This window comes from Macaca mulatta, chromosome 3, assembly GCF_049350105.2.
Source record: "Macaca mulatta isolate MMU2019108-1 chromosome 3, T2T-MMU8v2.0, whole genome shotgun sequence".
Classification (NCBI taxonomy): domain Eukaryota; kingdom Metazoa; phylum Chordata; class Mammalia; order Primates; family Cercopithecidae; genus Macaca; species Macaca mulatta.
Window position 1 is genome coordinate 46,642,344 of NC_133408.1, and position 12,203 is coordinate 46,654,546.

The 12,203-nt window shown below is 48.7% G+C and overlaps 2 protein-coding genes, 1 long non-coding RNA gene and 1 other non-coding gene across 19 annotated transcripts in view; 2 read left to right on the forward strand and 2 right to left on the reverse strand.

The window, feature by feature from the left end:
• On the forward strand, nucleotides 1-9,894 carry BUD31 (BUD31 homolog). 5 transcript variants are annotated; one of them, XM_002803209.4, is made up of 6 exons: nucleotides 1-57; nucleotides 1,095-1,232; nucleotides 2,148-2,270; nucleotides 6,450-6,572; nucleotides 7,736-7,902; nucleotides 9,664-9,886. In XM_002803209.4, exons 3-6 carry the CDS (start codon nucleotides 2,177-2,179, stop codon nucleotides 9,712-9,714), a joined length of 435 nt encoding a protein of 144 aa, XP_002803255.1. In that variant the 5' UTR covers nucleotides 1-57; nucleotides 1,095-1,232; nucleotides 2,148-2,176; the 3' UTR covers nucleotides 9,715-9,886.
• On the reverse strand, nucleotides 5,317-5,420 carry LOC114677267 (small nucleolar RNA U13). Its single transcript, XR_003728553.1, has one exon. It is a non-coding gene; the product is annotated as a small nucleolar RNA U13 (small nucleolar RNA).
• The window catches only part of PTCD1 (pentatricopeptide repeat domain 1), a 21,136-nt gene continuing 14,869 nt past the window's right edge, over nucleotides 5,937-12,203 (reverse strand). For 11 of the 12 annotated variants that reach the window (XM_028845557.2, XM_015134374.3, XM_028845555.2 and 8 more), the window contains one exon: nucleotides 9,409-10,424. Coding sequence is in view for 7 of the 12 variants with exons in the window: in XM_015134374.3 (XP_014989860.1) it covers nucleotides 10,239-10,424 (186 nt within the window). In the remaining 5 variants the exon portion in view is untranslated. Of the gene's footprint in view, nucleotides 6,775-9,408; nucleotides 10,425-12,203 lie in introns of those variants that run through there. The other variant, XR_013415049.1, reaches the window with a different exon arrangement.
• LOC144339714 (uncharacterized) lies at nucleotides 10,756-11,888 on the forward strand. The gene is made up of 2 exons (XR_013415071.1): nucleotides 10,756-11,055; nucleotides 11,530-11,888. It is a non-coding gene; the product is annotated as an uncharacterized LOC144339714 (long non-coding RNA).

The following is a 12,203-nucleotide window of genomic DNA, read 5'->3' on the forward strand; positions in this document are numbered from 1 at the left end:
ATGCCTCAGAGCTCGCCTGAGGAGCGGAAGCCGTCAGTCGAGAAGCAGCTACCCAAGGTACCGTAGGTTCCGGTAGGTGTTTTCCCTCTGTTCTCGATTACCTTGGCAACGGCCGAGGCGGGAGATCAGTGGTCTGCACCGTCCTGGAGGGCGATCTGAGTAGCTGGACTCTCAGTCAGCCACTAGGATGTGTTCGGGCTTTGGACCTTGAGGTCGGAGAGAGTCCCGAGAGGAGGCGGCGCCCCCGTTCATTCTTCTGAGGGGCGGTAGATTTGGGAGTTTTCTTCTAGGATTCTCACGCCGTTTTCTCTGGTAGGAACGTCTTCTGTCTAAATACTGATTGTTTTTCTAAGCCAGGTTCAGGTGCTGTCCTTTTTATGAGTTTTCACCACAATCCCGCACTAATATCTTTCTTCGCTCCTCCTCCCCTCCTTCCCCGGGCGCCGCTCTCTCTCTTACACCTCCCGGCACATCTTTCTTCTCGATCTGATTACCTCCTACCTCCTCTTTTCTCCTCGATCTGGTTACCGCCTACCATTTCCACCTCGGGGAGTCCTCGTCTGACTCCCGGGCTGGATCAGGGCCCTCGAATTTCCCTGGGTCATAGAAAAGCGATCATTCTCTCGTCACAGGCTATGCGCCTTGGGGCCGAGACCAGAACTCACCTATATCAAGCTTCAGCGTAGGGGAGACTAGTGCGAAGACCGCTGATTTGGGAGTCAGGGGCCCTCCAGAGTCAGGCTTTGCAAATTCCCAACTGTGTGACCCTGAGTCTACCTTCTAGAGTTTGATTCCTCATCTATATGGTTGTTTTAGAGAGTTCATGAGAGGAGGCTCTGTGGGGGGATTTCTTAGATACAGAAGGGAGTGACTGAATGAATTTGAGAGAGATGAATCTGTTATGCTGAAAGGTAAATACTTAACCTGAGTTCTCTCTGGCAACATGGAAATGCTGTGTGGTTTGAAAAACGCTTTGCTATTTAGATTTGGATTGGCCTCTTATATGGGAACTACCTGACGTGTCTTTATGGAATATGTTGTTTGGTGTGAAAGAGACCTTGGCAAAGGTCTGATCCACTGCCCTCATTTTACAGATGAAACCGAGGACCAGAGAGGGAAAGTGACCTCAAAGTCACAGACTAATTTTTTAGAGCTGGACAAGAATCCAAGCCTGCAACTGCAGAGACCAGAGATCTTTCTGCTATCTATACTCTTGGGAAGCACATCCTAAGGTACTTTGATTTTACAACCATCGTTCCCTTTTTATTTTATGTTTTGTTTCGTTTTGTTTCTTATTGAGACATAGTCGCACTCTGTCACTTAGGCTGGAGTGCAGTAGTGTGACATGGCTCACTGCAGCCTTTCAACCTCCTGGGCTCAAGTGATCCTCTTGCCTCAGCCTTCCTTGTAGCTCAGATCACAGGCATCCACTGCTGTGCTCAGTTAATTTGGCTTTTTTTTTTTTTTTTTTTTTTTTTTTTTTTTTTGTAGAGACAGTGTTTCACCTCATTGCTCAGGCTGATCTCAAATTCCTGGGCTCAAGCGAACCTCCCACTTCAGCCTCCCAAAGTGCTGGCCAAGACCAGAATTACAGGCATGAGCCACCGCGCCTGGCCTTCCATCTTTGCCTTTTTAAATACTCACCCCCATGGCTCCCTGAGTCACAGCCCTCCTTATACTCTATTGTAATTGCTTTTTCTCTTGTCTGTCTTTTTGCTAAAATGTCACCTTTTAAGGGGCAGAGGCTGTGCCTTAACTATTTGTTCTGTGTTCCCAACTTCCAGTATAGGGTTAAGCTTGTAGCTGAAGTTAGCTAATGACAACAGCAAATGTCTCTTAGGCATACATTATCCACCAGGCATGATAGATACAATTATAATGAAGTCTTTGCAATGACCACATAAGGTAGCTTCCATTATCCCCATTTTACAGATGAGGAAACAGAGACTTAGGAAGGTTAAGTACCTTTCTGAAGATCACAGCGGGTAAGTAGCAGAGCCAGGATTTGAACACAGTCTGGGTGCTGAGCCCTGTCCCATAGCTGTGACCTTGTGCAGACTCAAGGAAGTCAGCCTGTACTAAAATAATGACTGACAAAGGCCTTTGGTGATTTGAGACTCAGAAACCAATTCATTTTTTCCCCCCAGATCTTTGCAAATTATCCGGTGGAAGGAAAATGCCTAAAGTCAAAAGAAGCCGGAAAGCACCCCCAGATGGCTGGGAGTTGATTGAGCCAACGCTGGATGAATTAGATCAAAAGATGAGAGAAGGTGAGTAGGGGAGTTCCTGTCTGGGTGGGCTGGGTCCAAGGGTCAAAGGCTTAGATGCCCCCAGGGGACAGGCATAAATGCAAATATAAAAAGAGGGTGGTCTACTAACACTGAGCTGTTGTGTTTGCTTATGAACTCATGGAAAGTGCCCAAAAATAAGATAACGTTAATGAAAAGGTCCTCAAAAAGCCTTTTTTTTTTTTTTTTTTCCCAATTTGAATATAAAAGGTTATGGACTTTTATAGTCTACCTATAGTTATTTACTATTTTGGTTAGATGTATATTTAAAATCATACAAAATATATTTACTTGGAAGTGCTATTCCTTTTCAGTCTCATTGATTAGTCTTTGCAGCATCTGTTTTCTGTCACTTCCGTGTAAATGGCGTGTGAACCTGCTTTGTGAACCCATGTCCTATGCTGTCTTTGGAAATTGGAAATTTTATCTGAAGCCACAAGCATCTGTTTGCCTTAAATGATCACAGTGTGACTACTTAACCAATTTACTTTTTTTTTTTGAGATGGAGTCTTGCTCTGTCTTCCAGGCTGCAGTGCAGTGGCATGATCTCGGCTCACTGCAATCTCTGCCTCCCGTGTTCAAGCAATTCTCCTGCCTCAGCCTCTCCAGTAGTTTGGATTACAGGCACGTGCCACCACGCCCAGCTAATTTTTGTTTTTTTAGTAGAGATGGGGTTTCTCCATGTTGGCCAGGCTGGTCTCCAACTCCTGGCCTCAAGTGATCCACCCACCTTGGCCTCCCAAAGTGATGGGATTACAGGTATGAGCCACTACACCTGGCTGAAGTTACTTTTTAAAGTAACTTTTGAAATGCTTGCTTGTAACTAACCTAATCATGGTTATTATGAGGTCGTGCGTCCAGCAGTAATTACTAAATTAAAGCAGTGTTAAATTACTTTGCCCCTTCTTAAAAAAACTGTTGTTTCCAGATACCTTCTATTAAATACTCAGAACTTGCTTTGCGATTTAGATTTGGATGGGCCTGTTGCAGTAATCATGGTCATTCTGGGCTGAGAGATTTCTTCCCCAAACAGCTTTTTATCAAAATAAAGGAAATGGGAGCGTGCAGGAATAGAAAAGATTTTGCAAGTCTTAGAAAGTAAATTAACTTCATTTTCTAAAGGGTGACTTTTGAGGGGAGGAGGAACCTTACTTTGTGTTTAGATATTCTTTATCTCCAGAAAAAAGTATTCTTTGTTCTGTTTTTCTTCTTTTTGTTTTTGTTTTGAGATGGTCTCACCTTGTTGCCCAGGCTGGAGTGCAGTGGTTCAGTCACAGCTCACTGAAGCCTCCACCTCCCCGGTTCAGGTGATCCACCCACCTCAGCCTTCCAAGCAGCTGGGACTACAGGCATCCACTGCTGCGCTTGGCTAATTTTTCTTTTTTTTGAGACGGAGTCTCGCTCTGTCACCCAGGCTGGAGTGCAGTGGCACGATCTCAGCTCATTGCAAGCTCCGCCTCCCGGGTTCATGCCTTTCTCCTGCCTCACCCTCCTGAGTAGCTGGGACTACAGGCGCCCGCCACCACGCCTGGCTAATTTTTTGTATTTTTAGTAGAGACGGGGTTTCACTGTCTAAGCCAGGATGGTCTCTATCTCCTGACCTCGTGATCCACCCACCTCGGCCTCCCAAAGTGCTGGGATTACAGGAGTGAGCCACCGCCCCCGGCCTGCGCTTGGCTAATTTTTCGTAGAGATGGGGGTGTGTTCGTCTGTTTTCATGCTACTGATAGACATACCTGAGACTAAGCAATTTACAAAAGAACGAGATTTAATGGACTTTCCGTTCCACGCGACTGGAGAGGCCTCACAATCATGGCAGAGGCCAAGGAGGAGCAAGTCACGTCTTACATGTGCACCTGCTGAATCTTTACTTCCTGCTTTTCTGCTTGGATCACAGCATTCTGTTTGTTGAGCTGAATTGTAATACCTAGGTAATTGAATGGCTTAAAAGCTGGAGACAGGGAGGCGTAGTCTTCTTGACCACTCCTCGCCCGTCTGTTCTTCCCTAAAAACTGAGGAGGTCATAGACAAAGATGAACTTCTGATTGCTAAGAGAGAACTGCCTTGTGGCGAGTATGAGTGCCACTTGATCCTGCATGTGTTGAAGGGTCAGCTTCTCCTGCGGCCACTTCGCTGAGAACCTGTAGACTGGTCTAGTTTATTTGGCTTTTCCTCAGCCCTAAAGGACTTTGGCTGGGAGATGAAATTAGAAGTGCCTTCAGGATGATTAGGATGCCCATCTATGGGCCTAGAATTATCTTGAGAAATTACTATGCTGTAGAACTAGATCTGAAAGCATAGGGACCAAGGTTGGTTTTTTGGCTTTTTTTTTTTTTTTTTTTTTTTGAGACAGGGTCATCTGTTATCCAGGCTGGAGTGCAGTGGCATAATCTCAGCTCACTGCAACCTCTGCTTCCTGGGTTCAAGCACTTCTCGTGCCTCAGCCTCCTGAGTAACTGGGATTATAGGCATGTGCCACCATGCCCAGATAATTTTTGTATTTTTAGTAGAGACAGTGTTTCGCCATGTTGGCCAGGCTGTTCTCGAACTCCTGACCTCAAGTGATCCATCCACCTTGGCCTCCCAAAGTGCTGGGATTACAGGCGTGAGCCACCATGCCCAGCCAGGACTAACCTTTTAACAGAAGTTACCATTGAATGATCTTTTTAAAAATCTATGTTTTCTAATTCTTTTTTTTTTTTTTTTCTTTTTTTTTGAGACGGAGTCTCACGCTGTTGCCCAGGCTGGAGTGCAGTGGCGCGATCTCGGCTCACTGCAAGCTCCGCCTCCTGGGTTCACGCCATTCTCCTGCCTCAGCCTCCTGAGTAGCTAGGACTACAGGCGCCCGCCACCGCGCCCGGCTAATTTTTTTTTGTATTTTTAGTAGAGACGGTGTTTCACTGTGGTCTCGATCTCCTGACCTTGTGATCCGCCCGCCTCGGCCTCCCAAAGTGCTGGGATTACAGGCTTGAGCCACCACGCCCGGCCTTATGTTTTCTAATTCTGTAATTAAAAAGACTTTTTTTCTTGTCACACAGGTAATGTGCCAACATTGTGACAAAGTTTGAGAGTGGCATGTCTCACACATGGATGTGAACACCCAATCATCACACTCATGAATTACAAAAGGATCCAAAAATAGACATTTTTAATTTAAAACAAGTATGTTTAAATTACTTAGCTTACTTTTTATTTATTTTTTTTTTTGAGATGGAATCTCACACTGTTGTCTAGGCTGGAGTGCAGTGGTGTGATCTCTGCTCATTGCAACCTCCACCTCCCGAGTTCAGGCAATTCTCCTGCCTCAGCCTCCTAAGAAACTGGGATTACAAGCGTGCACTACCACGCCTGGCTAATTTTTAAATTTTTAGTAGTGATGGGGTTTCACCATGTTGGTCAGGCTGATCTCGATCTCCTGACCTCATGATCTGCTGACCTTGGCCTCCCAAAATGCCCAATGGCTTATTTTTATTAAATAACAGCTTTATTGAGATACTAATCATATACTATGAAAGTCATCCTGTTGAATTATCCAATTAAGGGGTTTTTAGTATATTCACAAAGTTGTGCGACCATTGCCACAGTCAATTTTATGTTTCAAGGTTCATCTGTGTTGTAGAATACATCAGTACCTAACTTCATTCCCTGTTTTTTTTTTTTTTTTTTTTGATACCGCATCCTCCCCCTCAGGGTTCAAACGATTCTCCCACCTCAGCCTCCCAAGTAGATGGGATTACAGGCACGCACCATCATACCCTGCTAATTCTTTTGTATTTTTAGTAGAGATGGGGTTTCACCATGTTGAACGGGCTGGTCTCAGACTCCTGACCTCAAGTGATCTGCCCATCTCAGCCTCCCAAAGTGCTGGGATTACAGGTGTGAGCCACCGAGTCCGAGTCCGGCCAGCCCTGTTTAACTTCTTGAGGAGCCACCTAACTCTTTTCTGCAGTGGTTCCACCATTTTACATTCCAACCAGGAAGGTAGGAGACTTCCAATTTCTCCACTTCCTTGCCAACACTTGTTATTGTGCCATAGTTTTGATTATAGCTATCCTAGTGGGTATAAAGTGGTATTTATTCATTATCACTAGTTATTTACAAAAAGAAAATCCTGCGCAGACTGACCCTGTTCCCCCAAACACACACTTTGTTTCTCCCCAGCTGAAACAGAACCGCATGAGGGAAAAAGGAAAGTGGAATCTCTGTGGCCCATCTTCAGGATCCACCACCAGAAAACCCGCTACATCTTTGACCTCTTTTACAAGCGGAAAGCCATCAGCAGAGGTAATTAGTCTCTCTTGGCCTTTCAAACTCGAGTCACTTTTGGAGTTACTGAGCTAACTACAATCCTTATTCTCACAACTTCTGCAAGTCATGGTTTTTCTTATCACTAAAAATAAAGGGGAGCCAATGTTGGCTGAGTTTTGTGTGTGTGTGTGTGTGTGGTTTTTTTTTTTGAGATGGTGTCTCACTCTGTCACCCAGGCCTAGAGTGCAGTGGCACGATCTTGGCTCACTGCAAGCTCTGCCTCCTGGGTACAAGCGATTCTCCTGTCTCAGCTCCCAAGTAACTGGGATTACAGGCACCCGCCATGACACCTGGCCAATTTTTGTATATTTAGTGAAGATGGGGTTTACCATATTGGTCAGCCTGGTCTCGAACCCCTGACCTCAGGTGATCTACCCGACTCAGCCTCCCAAAGTGCTGGAATTACAGGCATAAGCCACCACTGTTGGCTTTTTTTTTTTTTTTTTAATGAAACAGGGTCTTGCTCTGTTCCCCAGACTGGAGTGTAGTGGTACAATCATGGCTCACTGCAGCCTCAACCTTCTGGGCTCAAGGGATCCTCTCACCTCAACCTCCCGAGTAGCTGGGACTACAGGTGTGCACCACCCCACCCAGCTAATTTTTAAATTTTTTGTAGAGATGGACCCTTGCTATGTTGCCCAGGCTGGTTTAACTCAAGTGATCCTCTGGCGTTGGCTTCCAGAAGTGCTGGGATTACGCCACCTTGCCTGGCCTAAATACTTGTTTTTGGTTCCTCCTCCAAGGACTGTCCCACTGAAATACTGAATGCTTTTTTTTTTTTGAGATGGAGTTTCACTCTGTCACCCAGGCTGGAGTCCAGTGGCATGACCTCAGGTCAATACCACCTCTGCCTCCTGGGTTCAAGCGATTCTCCTGCCTCAGCCTCCTGAGTAGCTGGGATTACAGGTGCCTGCCATCACGCCCAGCTAACTTTTGTATTTTTAGTAGAGACGGGGTTTCACCATGTTGGCCAGGCTGGTCTGGAACTCCTGACCTCAGGTGATCCGCCTGCCTCGGCCTCCCAAAGTGCTGGGATTGCAGGCATGAGCCACTGCACCCAGCCTGAATGCTCTTTTTGATCAAGGGTGGGGAAGGTTTTTAGACCATGGTCTGATGCTCTTTCCCCATCTTTTTGACAGAACTCTATGAATATTGTATTAAAGAAGGCTATGCAGACAAAAACCTGATTGCAAAATGGAAAAAGCAAGGGTATGAGAACTTGTGCTGCCTGCGGTGCATTCAGACAAGGGACACCAACTTCGGGACGAACTGCATCTGCCGTGTGCCCAAAAGCAAGCTGGAAGTGGTAATGTCTGACACACACGCTTGATGTTATTTTCAGCTCAAAAGCTCTAGTCGACTCCAAGGGATCTTACGATATTTGGTTGGGCTGGAATGTCGTTTTGTCCCTGAATGTCCTGCTGGCTCTCCCTCGCGGGAGTGGGTCCCTTTGTTCAGGAATCCGTGTGAGGCAGCGTGTGGCTGTGAGTGTCTCTGTTAGGTCTGGGGCCAATCTCAACTCCACCTTTGGGCAAATTACTGAACCCCTTTCCTCACTTAGGAAATGGTAGTGAGGAGCCCTAATCCTGAGATGGTGGCAGGGTGACATCAGGGAAGGGTGGCCACTGAGTTCCTGTCCCTTTCCCTCAGTCCTCACAGTGATACTTTAGCATTACCATCACTGTTTTTCCCCCTGCCCCCCCGAGACGGAGTCTTGCTCTGTCGCCCAGGCTGGAGTGCAGCAGCGTCATCTTGACTCACTGCAACTTCTGCCTCCTGGGTTCAAATGATTCTCCTGCCTCAGCCTCCGGAGTAGCTGGGATTACAGGCGCCCGCCACCATGCCTGGCTAATTTTGTATTTTTAGTAGAGACGGGGTTTCTCCATGTTGGTCAGGCTGATCTTGAACCCCCAACCTCAGGTGATCTGCCCGCCTCAGCCTCCCAAAGTGCTGGGATTACAGGCATGAGCTACTGCGCCCAGCCCACTATTTCTTCTTTCAGAACTTTCTGTTCCAAGTACCACTCCTAGGCCAGGCACCTCAGGAGTGGTGCTGAGGGACAGGAGCTGAGGTCTATCCGGCCCCAGGCCCCTCTGAAAGGCAGCTGTGGCCTCGGCACACAGTTGTTGGCCCAGCTGGGAGATCAGGCCCCACGGCCCATCTGCCAGCCTGGCCTTCTTGTCCCCAGCTCCACACAGGTGCCTCTTCACACGGGTCCCTTCATGCTGCAGTGAGACAATGGAGAGCTGCGGCTGGATCTGAGGACTTGTGTACTGAGCAGTGGGGTCGAGCAAGGGCCGCCTCCCCGAGGAAAGACTAGGGTGTTGGTTTTCTGATGGAGGCAGGGAGGGGTGGCAGAGTGGCAGAAGCCACCCCTCCCCTGAGTGCCCACATTCCACAAGGGATCCAGGTCGGGGGGCTGGTGGACTGGGGTGCTGCTTCAACCCAGTGGCCAAAACAGCCTGCTGTAGACTTACCTGGGTTTCATCAGAGGATCCTGTTTACTTAAACTACGGTCTTGCTCCTCCAAAAAAAGAACTGAAAAAGTAAAATAAACACAAGCCACTGTTCTAGGGCTTTCTGGCCAGCCAAGCATTGGGCCGCACCAGGCCTGGGGGACAAGACGCTTATTTCTGGAGGGCTCTGGGCCAGAAGGGTGTAACTCAAGTGCATAGCCTCCTGCCCTCTTCCCCACCAGAGTGTCCCAGCCCAGAGGCTGCCCTGAAGTCCCCAAACAGTAGCAGAGCCACCTCTGCTTATTGCAGCGTCTGTCATGCTCACTTAGGGGAATAATGAGACTCATTCACACCGATTTCTTTTTCTTGATTGGCAAACGTGTGTTGGATTTGCATAACGTATTATAACTACACATACAGATGTAACCTTGGTATCAATAGCAGCTGTTTCCACGTTCATGAGGGAGCCAAATTTTCCGTCCAGAGCTGTCACAGAAGGGTTTCTGAGGTGTGTCCCTATACGGCATGGTGGCAGAGGGTTGCCACGTATGTGAGCGTGCAGGGACGAGTGTGGCGCAGTGGCATCATCTCAATGTCCTCCTCCATTGCAGGGCCGCATCATCGAGTGCACACACTGTGGCTGCCGTGGCTGCTCTGGCTGAGGCTAGCGCTCTCCACCGTGGACTCTGGACTTCGCAGGTTCCTGCCTGTGGCGCCACCCCCTTCCTGGGAGCAGCGAGCAGTGCCCCAGGCCCAAGTTGGAGCACGGGTCTCTACGGGGAAGGCTTCGCTGTCCATCAGCTGTGATTTGTAAAAATAAAATCTTTAAACCTCTCGGGCCCCACGTCTATTCTTTCAGAGCATTGGCCTGTGGAACCCGGCAGGGCGGCACCAGGCCCCAGGGACCAGATGCCCCAGTCCCCTTGTGGTGTGTGAGGTGACACGCAAAGGTACTGGAGCTGGAAGACCCAAGGTGACATGCGAAAGTGGCTGGAGCTGCCCTTGGACCTGCCGGGAGTGCAGGCACCTTGGGCCTAGCATGTGTCCTCACACCAACACCCGTGACACACTGCAGCTGTTCCTCAGGGCCTGGCTCTTCCCCCAGGCAGGAGGTGACACCAGCTCACTTGTCCTGGGGCTCCCACAGAGCACTGAGGGCTGAGCACGCTGTTCAGCTGTGCTCCCATCACCTGCCCCCCAGGGCACATCCGTCCACATCAGCCTCCTTGCCAGTGTCCTGGTCCTCCTGGGGCTTGGTCCGGAACTTCTGCCAGGGGTGCAGGGTTTCCTCTGCGGGCATCACTGTCAACCACTGCTTGTAATAGGCTCGGAAGCCGTCAATCTTCGCCAGGTAGGTGTTCCTCCCTTGGTACTGGAATTACAAAAGCGAGGCTAGAATCACTCCTGTTACCTACAGCTAATCCCAAACCTCGGCAGCTGGCTCAGGCCTCAGGGAAGCTGGTAGCTGCCATTTTCCCTTCCAGGTGGCTGCAGGGGACAGGGCAGAAAAGCTGTGAACATGCACTATGGGAGTAGCTTACTTCAGAGAAACAGGTCCCAGCTGGGTACCCTGGGGCAGGCCCAGAGCCATCTGCCTAACAGCGTTATTCCCAAACTGGCACTGCTGTGCTCCTCCATCCGCACTTAATACCCTACGCCCCCAAGCTAGAATCACTGGGTCCCACCTGCCTCCACAGCCTGCCGAGCCCCTCCCCCTCAAAGCCACCTCCCTCTGACCATCATCTCAACACTGCCGAGATAGGCTCCATGGAGATAGGGGGAAAAAAGAAAACACGCACCAGACAGAAACAGAGAGCTGGCGGGGGAATATACCAAAAAAAAAAAAAAAAAAAAAAAAAAAAAGCCAAAAAGTACTCTCTGACATACAGTCTGACATACAGCTACTACCACACGATGACAAAAGGTTTGGCCGGGTGCGGTGGCTCACGTCTGTAATCCCAGCACTTTGGGAGGCCGAGGCGGCAGATCACTTGAGGTCAGGAGTTCGAGACCAGCCTGGCCAGCATGGTGAAACCCTGTCTCTACTAAAAATGCTGGATGTGGCGGTACATGCCTGTAGCCCCCAGCTACCTGGGAGGTTAAGGCAGGAGAATGGCTTGAACCCGGGAGGCGGAGGTTGCAGTGAGCTGAAATCACAGCACTGCACTCCAGCTTGGGCGACAGAGCAAGACTCCGTCTCAAAAAAGAAAAGGAAAGGTTTGACTCAAAAGACTGAACAATTCTAAACCTTAAGGTGCCAGCTAGAGCCTGAAAGCACAGAAAGCAAAACTCAACAGAATCACGAATATAAACAAGGCCACCATCGTGAGGGAATATGAGTACAGATGCTCCTGACACCATGGTTCCACCCCCAAAAACCCACCGTAAATCAAAAATCAATCTGGCTGGGCATGGTGGCTCACTCCTGTAATCCCAGTGCTTTGGGAAGCCGAGGCAGGTGGATTACATGAGCTCAGGAGTTCCAGACAGTTTAGGCAATATAGTGAAACCCTGTCTAAAAGATTAGCTGGGTATGGTGGTACATGCCTATAGTCCCAGCTCCTCAGGTGGCTAAGGTGGGAGGACTGCTTAAGCCTGGGAGGTCAAGGCTACAGTGAGCCATGATCGTGCCACTGCACTCCAGCCTGGGCAACAGAGTGATTCTGTCTCTTTTTAAAAAAAGAAAAAATTCGGAACAGCACGGGGGCTCACACCTGTAATCCCAGCACTTTGGGAGGCTGGGGTGGGTGGATCACGAGGTCAGGAATTCAAGACAGCCTGGCCCAGATGGTGAAACCCTATCTCTACTAAAAAAAAAAAAAAAAAAATACAAAAATCAGTCGGGCGTGGTGGCAGGCGCCTGTAATCCCAGCTACTCGGGAAGCTGAGGCAGGAATATCGCTTGAACTTGGGCGGCAGAGGTTGCAGTGAGCCAAGATAGCGTCACTGCACCCCAGCCTGGGTGACAGAGTGAGACTCCATCTCATAAAAACAAAAGGAAAATGCATCTATTGCTGGCAACACAGCAGAGGGTCCTGACTTCATAATTATGCAAAAGTGACATACATTCAGTAGAAACTAACCCTTCACAAAGTCGATCCTTACAGAGTTACATCCTGATAAAACTATTGCAAAGTTGAAAAATCCTGTG

Bases quoted from the DNA above. Each gene is read 5' to 3' on its own strand.
- BUD31 (XM_002803209.4), top strand. From the start codon at position 2,177: ATGCCTAAAGTCAAAAGAAGCCGGAAAGCACCCCCAGATGGCTGGGAG. The intron at 6,573-7,735 runs GTAATTAGTCTC...TCTTTTTGACAG, and splicing joins GCGGAAAGCCATCAGCAGAG to AACTCTATGAATATTGTATT. The intron at 7,903-9,663 runs GTAATGTCTGAC...CCTCCATTGCAG, and splicing joins CCAAAAGCAAGCTGGAAGTG to GGCCGCATCATCGAGTGCAC.